Source organism: Oreochromis aureus, linkage group 20 (assembly GCF_013358895.1).
Source record: "Oreochromis aureus strain Israel breed Guangdong linkage group 20, ZZ_aureus, whole genome shotgun sequence".
NCBI lineage: Eukaryota > Metazoa > Chordata > Actinopteri > Cichliformes > Cichlidae > Oreochromis > Oreochromis aureus.
The window spans coordinates 6,280,929-6,294,679 of record NC_052961.1 but is presented as its reverse complement, the minus strand read 5'-3'; the positions used below and the strand labels follow the sequence as shown (position 1 = coordinate 6,294,679).

At 40.8% G+C, this 13,751-nt stretch overlaps 1 protein-coding gene across 1 annotated transcript; it reads left to right on the top strand.

The window, feature by feature from the left end:
* Positions 1-950: 950 nt before the first annotated feature.
* On the top strand, positions 951-12,241 carry LOC116309179 (torsin-1A-like). Its single transcript, XM_031725724.2, has 5 exons — positions 951-1,163; positions 3,802-4,067; positions 4,174-4,346; positions 10,419-10,546; positions 10,622-12,241. The coding sequence occupies exons 1-5, from the start codon at positions 995-997 to the stop codon at positions 10,864-10,866; spliced, it is 981 nt and encodes a 326-aa protein (XP_031581584.1). The 5' UTR covers positions 951-994; the 3' UTR covers positions 10,867-12,241.
* The last annotated feature ends 1,510 nt before the right edge of the window (positions 12,242-13,751 follow it).

Genomic DNA, 13,751 nt, shown 5'->3' with positions numbered 1-13,751 from the left:
TTGTGTGCAGACCGCCTGAGACTGAGAAGCCCACAGCTGTGCATCTCGAATTGTTTGATAATAAAATAGTGTGAACTACTAGATTGTCTCCTGACCTTCTTTCAGTAAAAAAGAACATTATTATTAATATTTTTACATCGCTGAGACTTATTACAGGACATCAAATGGTTGATCATTTATCTGTGTGTAATGTTTTTAAAACTGTAAACCAATAAATGTTGTTTTTAAGAGTTTGCTACAGTAACATTCAGGAAATTATTCTGGTACAGAGGAAACTGTCTGACAGTCTGAAAGCTACAGAGTTAAAAAGTTAGAAACTATAAATTTTATTTAGACCTCATAAGAAATTTGCAACGTAATCACTGTCTCCATCCTTACGTTGACGACTGACCGATTATGAAACTCAAGTGTGTAAAACTAAATCAGTTACCATTGCAAATGATACCCTGCTGGTAGAACAGCAGTGGACATCTGAATGTTCATTGCCATTCTGTTACAAACAAAACAATGGTGAGCTAATGGGATTTTGGTGTTTGAAAAATGTAAATTTCTGCCAAAAAATTGTTCTGCTTTCAGTTAATAAAGGTGGTCATACTAACTACCAACCTTCAAGGTCTTTCAAGGTACATTTTTAACACTGCTTTCATGTGATTGGCTGATTAGATATTTGCAATAATAAGCAGTTTAACTGTGTACTTAGTAAAGTGTAGAATAAAGTGTAAAGTATAGAATGATGAATGAGTGTTCACACGCGTTACAAAGACAATGGCCAACTATAGCCACAAGATGGTAGTACATTACAGGGTTAATGAAAACAGGGATTATTCGATACTATAAGTGACACAACACAGTTTGACAGGACAGACTGCTTTCCTTTCTTATGTTTGAACTGATGTCTATTTTTAGATTTCATGATGGAACGCCCTGAAGTTACATGGTGTTCACTCTTGGTCAGTTTGTCCTTTGGGCTAGTTTGCGGTGCAACCCTTGCAAAATGAAACCAAGTAAGCAACATGTCCTGCTGCTATGGATTCTACTTTCCTCCACTGTGATCAATGCAGTTGAGCCCTTCAGCAGTTTCAAAATCCCTAATTTCACAGAGACATGGAATTCATTTTGGGGCGAGAGCTGTAATTCATACTGGATTTCCTTCAACCAGACAGGTAACACACCCAGCAAACAGCTTGTGAAATCTAAATAGTAAAGGTCTAATTATTAGGTTTAACTTTACTTGGGAAGGTAACCAATTTTCATGATTTAAATTGAGTTTAGAAAAAGACTGATGACAAGAATATAGTTTATAAATGACACAGATACAGCACCTTTAGAGGTTGGATCCTAATAGTGGGCTAAAGTCCACCCCGTAAATCAGCTGGGGTGCATCTGCCTTGACAACAAAAGTCCATATGAGAAAATAATACAACACAAATATGATTATATTTCCAAATTATATGTCCTTGTAGTTACTGAAAACTACTGCATATTAAATAATCTACATGAAAAAAAAATACAAAATAATACAAAAGATTAATACAGAAGCAAACGTGGTCACACAGTTTGGGTGATCCACTGTGTATTATTATCATTACTGTTATTATTACATTTGCCATGTAGAAAAGGGAGAACTGTGTAACCTTGAGTCTTTGTGTTTCTCCACAGTCTAGATATCAAATTCTCTGTCTCTTAAAACAAAACCTAAGAAGCAGCCGTGCTGGTTTAACCTGCTTTGTTAGGGTGGGGCGCAAAAATCCTAGCTTACTTGACTGGTTCTGAAATGCTTGTGATCTCTGCTTTACTAGAACTAGTATTCTAGTAAGATTAAAAACATAGCTCCATAGATATACAGTACAGATATTGATATTATTTCAATGGAGAATTGTTATGTTATGTTTTTTAAATGTAAATCTACTGGGCAAAGAGCTTAATGTAAAGCATCCAGAGTCTTCTACTGCAAAGTCATGCTGTTGTAATAGATGCAGTGTGTGATTTAACACAGTCTTCCTGAAGTATGCAAAGCTTTCCCTGCAAAAAAAGAAATGATAGCATATGTTACTCTAAAGTCTTTCCAGCTGTCCAAGCTGCCAGTTCCATAGGTACTAATGCATGAACATCCTATCAGCAAATGCAGGCTTTGACCTGAGTGCTGGTAAAAACAACCCAAAAAACAAAAAACCCCAACAGATTTGACCTAATCTGACAGCAGAAAAGTTTTGCACTTTGCTTCAGTTCATTTTAAATTAGCTTTGCCCCAGATAAGATTGCTTCTGGATCATGCTTGATGCTGCTATGTTAGTTTAAATGAATCAACACCCTTGAGTCATACTAACTATCAGAATCCTTGAAGCGCAGGCTGAGGAGGGTGTGTGGCAGAAGTCTTCCACTCTCAATTAACCAAAGACCCAGACAGAGTTTTGATTCATTTGAAAGTCTGATGCTTAGCCTTGTCCACCCTAACTGGAAAACTCAAAAACCTGTTTTATTTGTTATTATTTATCGTCCACCTGGGCCTTACACAAAGTTTTTGTCTGATTTCTCAGGGTTTTTTTTTAATCTGATTTAGTGGTCAGACTTTAATGTATGTTTAGATGCTAACAGTGACAGCCTCAGCATAGCATTTAATCTGTTATTAGACTCAATTAAATTTATTCAAACTGTAAAAGAACCCCCCAGCACTTTAATCACACTCTAGATCTTGTTCTGACATATGGCATAGAAACATAATATTTAACATTATTTCCTGAAATACCTCTTTTTTCTGATCATTTCTAAAAACATTAGAATTTTGGTTACACAGCACTGGGGAGTAGATTTCATCACAGTAGATGTCTTTCTGAAAACACTGTAACTAAGTTTAAAAATATAATTCACCCACTGTTATCATCTTCAATGCCCTGTACCAACACAGTGGAGAGCAGCTACCTGAATGTGAATCCAACAGAGGTCAATTATACTGTTAATGGTTTTACATCTTCACTGTGTATGACTGGATACTGTAGCTTCTCTGAAAAAGAGAGCCTCACATTAGAAGTATTTGATTTCCTGGTATAACTCTCAAAAACTCACCTTAAAGCAGAATAACTCACAAGCCTAAGAAGTGATGGCGTGCACTAATTTAGAAGATCATCTTTTAGTCTGGAAAAGTAGTTTACTGCTTTATAAAAAAGCCCTCTGTAAAGCTAAAAGATTTTACTATTCATCACTGATTGAAGAAAATAAGAACAACCCTAGGTTTCTCTACAGCACTGTAGTCAGGCTGACAAAAAGACAGAGATCTGTTGCACCAAGCATTCCTTTAACTTTAACTGTAATGACTTCATGACATGAACCACGACTGGCTGAAAAGACAGCAGTTGTTGAGCGTTGAAACATTTTATGGAGATACTTGATCAGGCTAGGCACTAAAAAGCAGTATTGATTAGTAGCAGGCTTCTATTTTGAGTCCATATTGAGATCCTGGCATTTTTGAGATGACAGTTTTGTATATGATACGTAAGCACTGTAAACAACTCCACTAAGTTTTATGATGGTTTCTCATAGCAACAGTCATTGCTGTAGGAGTGAAGATCTACACATTTTTGTTGGCCTGCAGCCTGCCCACCCATTTGGAAAGTAGACAGGGCTCTTGTGCCGTCTATGCAATTTCTCCATTCGCTGAACAACAAATTTATTTTGTCTCAATTTTTGAGTGGGTAGATCTGCTTAGTCCACCTTTGCTCAAATAGCTTTTCTTTTAAACCTCGTCTCACTTCAGTCACATTTTCAGTCACTAATCCTGTTGACTTTCTACTATGTATTCTCAAGGTCTGAAGGCTGACTTGGAAAACAAACTCTTTGGACAACACATTGCTTCAGATATCATTTTTAAATCTGTGAGTGGATTTATGAACGATGATAACCCGAAGAAGCCTCTGGTGCTCTCTCTGCACGGACCGACTGGCACAGGGAAGAACTTTGTTAGCCAGCTGATTGCAGACAACATTTACAAGAAGGGATATCACAGCAAGTTTGTTCACGTGTTCTCAGCTACACTTCACTTCCCACATCGAAGTGAAATTGTTACCTATAAAGTATGGAGTATCATGTGTTTCATTTTCAAGTGAAACCCAGTTTATTTGTTCTAACTGGTTTGGTCTGTTTTGTCTGTATTAATTCTATTTGCTGCTCTCTCCTCAGTCTCAGTTACAGGAGTGGATCAAAAACGGCGTTACAAACTGCGAACGCTCAGTGTTCATATTTGATGAGATGAACCAAATTCCTCCTGGTGTGATTGACAGCATAAAGCCATATCTGGACTATGGAAAAGTGGAAGGAGTTTTTTTTCAAAAATCGATCATCATCTTTCTCAGGTGAAAATCTGAAAGCCTTTGCAGAGGGCAAGTTTAATGCTTCCATTTTCAACTTTGTTAGGGACTGGTAAAATAACTTAATTTGTTACAATATAGTTAGTTACCATACAGTACAATAAAGTTACCATATCAAACCTTTGGTTCACTCTCTGTCTAGGCCACATTTTGTTGCTTCTCTTTTGGGCACTGCAAACATCAGTAAAAAAAAATATCTGTTAACAAACTTGCCATACATGAGGAAAATTTAGTTTATCTGACATATATTACGTATTTCCACTGCTGTCATTTTTTTTTTTTTTTTTTTTTTTTTTTTTTTTTTCTTTTTAACCTGTCCCGTTTGGTTCTTTTGCCATCAGAATTATTGTCTAAAGGCGAAGAAAGATGCCCAACGGATTTACTTTTTACAAATGGACCATCCCAGCCTTGCCGTAATGGTCCATTTGATTCACCTTTATTGTTTATTTTATTTTCACTTGCTGAATACGGGACAGACTTGACTGGTGGAAAGAAAAGGGAGAAAGAAAGAGGAAAGAAAAACAGCTGAGAAGAGGGACGGGGTGAAGGGCAAAACCAAAACCAACAGAATAAGCAGACAAAAAATACATATATCGATCACCTGGATCACCTGTTAAGAAAAAAGAAAGCAAGCAGAAGAAAACGAGAGTAATAAACAACATCACAATGATATATGGGAATATGACAGTAAATACTAAATATTAAACATTATTGTGCAGCACGTGAGATCGACAGCGCACAGTGTGCTTTGAGGTAGGAGCCAAAAAGGTGTAGTTTGTGTGTGTGATCACCCGTGTGTGCACCTGTGAGCATGAACGCGCTTGTTTTTAAAAAGGTTCCTTCATGTAATGATCTGCTAGAGGGTGTGGGGGCCACTGCCCCATCCTCCAGGGCATGAAGCAGGTATGGAGGAGATCAAAACTCCAGACATCCAGAGGCCCCCAGAACACAAGAGACCAGGGAAGACCAACAGAGGGGCAGCAGCGCCACTATCCCAGAAAGAGCTGAGGAGAGTCCCAGATGAGGGGTCACTCAGCAGCCGCGGAGCAGAAGCCGGGGGTTGCAGTGACGTGCCCGTGAGCTCCGCCGGCAGCCAGCTGTGCCTGAGTGACCGAGCCCCGGGCCGAGGCCGAGGCACCCCATCCCGAAGTGGCCCGAGCGAGCCCCAGGCTCCAGGCCCCGATAAGCAGCCGCCAAGGAGTGAGCCGGTGGGTACCTGGGCGCCCACCCCGGACACAAAGAACCACCAACGCACCGATGTCTGAGGGCGTCTGCCACCGGCAGGGGAAGTGGTGGGGAGATGGGCCTCAAACCTTGGAGGGCCTGAGATGTCCCCAGAGAGGTGGCGTCTGATACCCAACCTGACATATAGACACAGACAAACAGGCACACACAGATACAAACATCTATTCCCACCCTCATGCTCTCATATACAATTACTCAACACTCACCCAACATGGAGACAGACATAGAGAGACACTGTACACACAATCACACTCCCCAAAGCGTACTCTAAGCCCCGGGTCTAGGTACCCTTGCCCCTGGAGGGGAAACTGCGCCCAGACCCAGGTGATGTTACCCTTTTCCTGTGGTGGGAGAAGCAGACTGCCCCGACTCCGCAGCAGCAGGGAGGCCCCACATTCCAGACCCCAGTCGGACGGCCAACTCCTCCTCCTAGCCCCCCGCTCCAGCAGGTCAGAGAGAACGGGGTGTAGGAAGACTCAAACCTCCCTCCACCCGCTCATATGTAGTGTTGATGTATGTGTGTTCTAAGGTGCATTTAAAACCCAGGAGGGCATGGAGCTACCTGCCAGAGCAGCAGGTAAGCGTATAGCCCCTCCTGCTAGCCCTCAATGTCTACGTGTATTTAAAATTGAGAGGTGGGCAACGACGCCAGGGGTGAGGTGTATACCCTGATGGTAATTTGGAATCCGTGTAGCGTGCCCACCCCAAGATCCTATATGTATGTGTAATGAGAGTGTGAGTAATGTGAATGTCTAAGTTGTGGGATAAAATTGAGGCAGAGGCAGCCAGAAGGGGACAGAGGGGGGATGTCTCCTCTGCACCCTGGTGACACACCCCTACCCCAAGGCCCTGCATGTGTGGGTGATTGTGGTGGGAGCGGAAGAGGGAGGCAGCTGGAGATGGGAGGGAAGGAAGGGAGGGGCAGTGACCCCTCCTGGGGCCAGCTCCCCGCTGACCCCAGTAGGCACCCCATACTCTGCAACCCGCCAGGGAAAGGGGGCCCAGGCCCATCCGGACCGGGGCCCAGTGCAGCAACGCCGCCCAGCCCCACAGAGCCCGGGACAGTCCACCCGACCCCACCACAGAGAAAACTGCACCCACCCCATCATCCACTCATCTTCCAGACTACACAAGACAATAGACGCCCAGGCTGAGATCTTCCTCCACCTCTCCCAGATCTCCCCTCCTGCAGAGAGAGTTCCTGAAGAGAGGAAATCTCCTGCAGGATTTGACAACCTCCCCACCAGTTGAAGAGCCCCCAGGTGGTTCGATGCACAGGCGGCACCCAGCGCCAGGACTGGGCCCCATACACCCACCCGCCCACAACCCCGGCAACACACCAACCAGGACCCAAGCCCCTGAGGCTTGGCCAGGGCCCCAGCCCAGAGGCGGAGCGCCCCAGAACCTCACGCCCATCCCGGACCCACCCAGGGGCAGCCAGGCTACCAGGTCAGTAACCCACGTCCGTCAGCACAGACCCTCCCTAGCCCCGCTGCACGCAGCCACGAGGAAACCGTCACCTAAGAGCCAACAGAGCCCTAATTGGCCATGGCCGCTACCCCGGATTGAGCCCCCAAGGAAGATGCTCCCGGGAACCCCTGATGCCCTAAGCCTGTCCCTACCCCCACACCAATCACAACAGTGAAGGTGGGACCAAACTAAGACCCCCACCCCACTAGGTGATGGAGCTGATCAAAGGAGCCCAGAGAAATTGATCTGATGTGGTGGCAGAGGCTGTATCAAGACTAATGTAATCTAATAAATAATTTCTATATTGGTTAGAATTAAGATTATTTTTTATTTTTCCAGTTCATGAGGACTGTTTTCTTGGCTATGCATAGGGCAGTGAAAACCATATGGGCTATATTCTTTTCCGGAGTGACATTATCTAAGCTGCCCAACAAACATACTAAAGGGAAGTTGGAATGTTACATTTCAGACACTTTGATAAGTCTTCACATATCTCGCGCCAAAACTTCTGAACTGGTGGACAGAACCAAAGAGCGTGGATATAATTGTCCGGTGAATTGGTTTGGCAGTGTGAGCAGTTGTTGGTAGACGTAAAGCCCATCTTGAACATCCGATGGCCTGTATAGTGCACTCTATGTAGTATTTTGTATTGAATTAATTGAAGACTGGGATTTCTAATTAGATGAAAGGTTTTAAGCAAATCTGAGACCAGAAGTTTTGGTCAAAGTTAACTGATAAATCCGCTTCCCATTTTGCAATAGGAAGTGATATTGATTCATCTGTTTTAGAAAGCATTCTGTATATTTTGGATAGTAATTTGGGGTTTTAAGAGTAAGAAATTGAACCACACTTGGTGTCGTTTGTAGTTCAACTTGACCCGGTTTAAATCTCTTATTTATTATGGATTTAATTTGTTGATATTCTAAAAATCTTTTCTTGTTGATCCCATATTGTGTAACTAGTCTGTCAAATGAGATAAATTCTGTTCCTTCTAGTATATGTTCTAAGTATTTGATTCCTTTACTACTCCAATCTGAAAAGTTTATCATATTATTGTTTTGTAATATGTCAGGGTTGTTCCAGATAGGTGTACGTTTGCATGGGATTAATGAAGACTCTGTCAACTTCAGAAACTCCCACCACGCTGTCAGAGAAGAGCTGATGTTGATGCTTTTGAAGCATTCATGTCGTTGGATGTTTGAGCTGATAAATGGTAGATCTGAAATCTCTAGATTCACTGCTGTCATTAAATGTGACATGTGTTGTGCACTTTGGCATGATATAAGAGAGAAACATAGTTGCCCTGTCCATTTCACACAGTTGGAAAGAGATGTCTCTCCTGATTTATGAATGGCTCATGTGTTTGTTATGGTTTGTTGGTCTACATAAGTATGAGTCAAGTGTTTACATTGTGATCAATCAATCAATGAATATATTTATAAGCACATTTAAAAACAACACAGATTGACCATAGTGCTGTACATAGTAAAAAAGTAAACAGTAGAACAAACACACACATAGAACAAAACAAAAAACTCAGTCATAATTAAAAGCCAGAGAGTGAAAATGTGTTTTCAGACGGGTTTTAAAAATGTCAAGTGTTGGAGAGATCCTTATTTCAAGAGGCAGCCTGTTCCTGGGCGTGGCAATCACAAAGGTCCGGTCTCCTCTGTTTTTTAGCCTGCTTCTATGGACAACTAGAAGCAACTTATCAGCTGATCTCAGAGTTCTATTTGGAGTATTTCTAGTTAACAGATCAGAGACGTAAGATGGAGCTAATCCATTTAGCGATTTACAAACAAGCAATAAAATCTTAAAATCAATTCTACAACATACTGGAAGCCAGTGTAAACGAGCCAAGACTGGAGAACACAGAAAAAAAAGGCCATGTTGGATTTACTTAATTCAGTAGTGGACACTGGTTGCACACAAATGTTTTGCTTTGGCAGAAACTTAAACAACTGAGTTAAATCAACACAACTTTTTCATATTCAGTAAACCTGTGCATTTTGTGTTCATAAAACGCGATTGAAACATGTTTAGATGACGTAAGCTGAGCTCTTGGAATATTTTAATCCTTCACAATTTTGTCATTTTATTTCAACACTATTCAGTATCTTTTAGCCCAGTACTACTTGGTCACCTAATACTACATGTTGTCTTTATATTACATAATGTTCAACAAAGTCTAGAGTCCGGTTACCATAAAAATTAAATGGATCTACAACAACTACCATCCTCCTATCTTTATCCTGGTTGCAGGGGTATAACCTTGAAGTGATAGGTTAACAGGCAGGGTACACCCTGGACAGCTCACCAATCACATAGAGACAAACAACAATTTGCACTTACATTCACAGGTAATTTAGAATCACCAATTAAGTGTCAAAGACTTCTTTGAAAAGGCAAGAGGGGATAATGTCAAGTTGACATTAGGCTTAAGATGGGAGCCTACTTCGGGCAGAGTGCTCACTGAAACAGGCTCAAAGTGATCAAACACAAGTGAGGAATACAGGGGAACAGAGGGATCATAAGCTGGAGGAGAGATATGAGACCTGATAGTATCAACCTTATCAACAAAATAACGTAAAAAGTTTTCACAGGTGGCTGGAGACGTTGGTAGGTGTGAGGTGGGTGGAGGGTTGATAACAGAATTAATGGTGTTGAATAAGACACGGGGCCTGTAGCTGTGGTTAGAGATGATATCTGATAAATACTTTTTGCTTTTCGAACAGCATCCTGATAAGGAAATAGGGCTTCCTTTAACATATCAAAGGAAATCTGGAGTTTATCTTTTTTCCATTTTCTTTCCATTTTCTGTACGTCCTTCTGAGGGTCCGAGTGACATCGTTTAACCAGGGATCAGTTTTAGGCCTATTAAACTTGTTTTATTTAAAAGGAGCAACAATATCAAGAACATTTGAACAAGTTACATTGAACAAAGTGAGCAAATGATCAGCATGCGGCTTAAGGGAACAATTGTCCAAGGAAGGGACACCAATATTCTGATAAACAGCAGAGAAATGTCCAGCAGTAGCAGGAGTGATGATGCAGAATTCACACGCAGGTAAAAGAGGTTTAACTGGAGGACATGGCACAGGCATGTGATCAGAAAAGTGATAGCTAAAAAACTAGGATGCTGTCTAAAATTGTCAGACAAGACAATAAAACTGAGTTAATCACAGCATCTACTATTTATAAAATATATTATAGTTATATATAGTTATATTAGTTATTACCTATTATAAAAATGATCTTACAAAATATTTGAAAACGGACCAGTTGCTCAGTCACATTATGAAACTTCTTATGTTTTTACTATTTCTTTTTTCTTTCTCACAGCAATACAGGAGCAGATCAAATTGCAAAAACAGCTGTAGATTTCTGGAAAAATGGAAAAGATCGAGAAGAGATGATGCTCAAAGATTTTGAAAGTTTCATTTCTCCTATAGTTTTCAACAGTGATCAAAGTGAGTGTATCCTTATGTCTTTATCATTCACCACTTACGATGATCATCTTTCTCACTGAAAATCTCTCTTTGTAGGCAGTTTTTCTAAGTCAACTTTGATTGACAGTTGTCTGCTTGACGTTTTCATCCCATTCCTGCCTCTGGAGTACAAACATGTTGTACAGTGTGCGATGGCTGCGATGAGAGACAAAGGTCGTCAGCCAGATGAGAATGTGGCAGACCGGGCGGCCAGAAGTTTAGTCTATTACCCCAAACTGGAGAAAGTATTTGCCGTGAGTGGCTGCAAGACAGTAGCAAATAGGGTGCACTTGTACAGATGAAGACTGATTCTACTCTTATTTCTACTGTATGTATGATTTTATTAACTCTAAATTAGACAACACAAAAGTCAGCAAAGCATGTTACAGAAAACAAGATTTTCAAATAAAAATATGCTGTTTTCTGTGTCTCATATTACATATATAAAGTTTTCCAAAATGTGTTGTGAGAATTTTTTATGCATACAAGAATTTTTTGATTCCACCTGACAGGATTTTTGGGGTACACGCAAAAGAAAATCATCATGATTATAAGAAACATAGTATATCTTATATTTTTTTTAAAATTGGGCTTTAATTTACTCAAGCACAAAACACATATTTGCTTATATAAAAAGAGAAAAAAATAACAGGAATGTAAAATCATTGATTAGAAAGAAGTGAACAGAGTGAAGGCTCTTGAGCCTTTTATAACCGCACATGCACACAATCAGCCACTCATTGCCTATTGGAGTACCATGGGATCCCCAGGCAGCCAATCATCTGCGTGGGCTGTCACACTTCAATCTGCATACAAGAGGGAGGCACAGGTCTCCAATTAGCCCATTGTCAACGAGTCCTTGCACTCTTGGATTTGCATGAAGCAAAAGGGGGTCTCACTCCCTCCGAGGCCCAGGGCTGTAACATCATGTTGTTGTAATGATTTGTCTTTAAGTTTACTTAAGCTTCCCTTGTATCCTTTTGTTTCTTGTCAAATATTCACCTGTGTTAGGTGTTTCTCTGTCATGTTACTTTCTGTTTTAAGTTGACAGTCTTTGTCTTTTGTGCCTTGTTTTTATTTTACTTTCTCAAATCTCATTATCTGATCTTGTTCAGCTGTGTGTAATTCTCTATGTCATGGTCCTGGGTGTGACCCAGTGTTTTGTGTTTAATCTATATTTATTGATTATTTGTTATTCATGGTTTTGGTTCTTTTGAGGTTATATTTTGTTGCTCTAGCTTATAGTTTCAGTCAGTATGCCTTCCCTGTGTCCATATTATATCTACTCTGTGCTTTTTTCCCATTCCACGGTTCAATCCTCTGCCTCAGTGTAGAGTCCGCTTCTCTGTTTTATACTTCCTCTTTTACTTTGACAGTCTGTTTTTTGTCATTATATTCTGTTTTGCTTTTTTGCTTTTTTTTACTCCTAGCTGTGCTCTCCTCCCGTGTCTCATTCCCTTGTTATCCCACTGTTTGTATAAGCCCTGGGTTTTCCTTTGCTCTTTGTTGCGTTGTACCCTCATTATGCTTTGTGTTTCCCTCCATGTTTCCAGCCATAGCCAAGTGTACAGATTCTGGTTTGTTTTCTTGTTGAAGTTTCTTGTTTCCTGTTTCTAGTTTAGCTTTGCATTTGATGTTAGTTTTTTCCAGCAATAAAAGCTGCCGTTTTAAATTTTATCCTCTGTCTTGAGTCCTGCTCCTTCATCCTGCCTGCCACACAGCCGAACCTTGACACTTTAGGTATTGTCAGTCTTTCTTTATTCCCTACTGTGTGTATATAAATTAATTGTCTCCCCTTTCTCCTTAGTCAGATCATCTGTCTTTGGCCTGAGTTTCAACCCCGTGTACTGTTCTCCTTATTCTGCAGTTTGCTTATTTTGCCTATTCATGTGTGCTTCTGGAGCTCAGGAAGATTTTGGAGTCTTTTATGAGTTTTCTTTGTGGATTTTTATGGACTTCAGTTTTTCACCTAAATGAAGACTGGTTTGTTTATTAGGTTATACACCTTGGGAGTTGTGCCTTTAGGTCCCTTTGGCACAATTATAACATTTATAAGCAAACTGATCAAACACCATATCACATATAAACAGTCTTTTGGAGATTCAAGATGTTTTTCTGATCTTAATGTTCTTTTTCTTTTAGCTGCTCCCTTTGAGCGTCACTCGAGTCATGAGAGCGTCTCGTTCGCAGAAGAACCACCATTTTTGAAACCCAGCAATGGAGGAAATGGCTACAAAAACCCGCCATGTTCGTTGTGACGAAATGCCACAGCTGGAGCAGCAGGTATATTATTGCCTCGACGTCCACCTTTGTTGTAGCGTTTGTGTCACATATTAATTATGTGGTGGGACGCGCAGATGTGTTTGACAACAACCGCACACACACAAGTCGAGTCGTGGCGAGACGAATAGATACTAATGGAAAAGGGGCTGTAGTGCCAACTGTGCATTGTTTAAGTGCCACAGCCTTCATGAGTATTGTTGTTAAACATGTACAACACTTTATGACCAAACGGCAGGTGCTTCCAGCATGGGACAAGTGGCCCCAACCATGTAACAGCAAGCTGTACCTAATAAATTGTTTGGTGAGTGATTAGATTGTTTTAGTTGCATTAGTACTGATGGTGAGAAGATGAAACAAAGGTTTAGAGGTTACAGTAGATTTTATTCTGATTGCTGCAGGTTTCATCCACTGGGGAGGTGAAGTCTGCACATCTAGAGACCGGAGAGCACTTCCTGCATGTGGGAAACTGACAATAAAGTTTAATGCATTAGTTCTACATTCATAACCTCAATGATCCAGCCTTTGAATTTAGACACAAACTGCGATGATTCACCTCCAGGTTTCTGCTTGTGTTGTTCTTTGTGTCTGACTGCCTCCTGGTGGTCAAAGCTGTGGAGTACAAATAAAAAAGCTTTTCTTTTCTTTTCTTTTCTTTTCTTTTTCTGTTTAGTTAAACGATTGCTAACATTGAGCTAGAGGGACACTCACCATCAGGATCCCTTATTCTGATCCATTTGTAGAAGAGCAACACAACAGCAGCAAACAGCACAGTGACACATGTGACCAGAGGCAGGACATGAGCTGAGTGGGTAAGAAGAAACAGAGGAGTAAAAGAAAACATCAGAAAAATTAAATGAATAATAATTAAATCATTATTTAAGTGAATACTTTCTCCACGTGAAGC

Bases quoted from the DNA above. Each gene is read 5' to 3' on its own strand.
- LOC116309179 (XM_031725724.2), top strand. From the start codon at position 995: ATGAAACCAAGTAAGCAACATGTCCTGCTGCTATGGATTCTACTTTCC. The intron at 4,068-4,173 runs GTATGGAGTATC...CTCTCTCCTCAG, and splicing joins GTGAAATTGTTACCTATAAA to TCTCAGTTACAGGAGTGGAT. The intron at 4,347-10,418 runs GTGAAAATCTGA...TCTTTCTCACAG, and splicing joins TCGATCATCATCTTTCTCAG to CAATACAGGAGCAGATCAAA.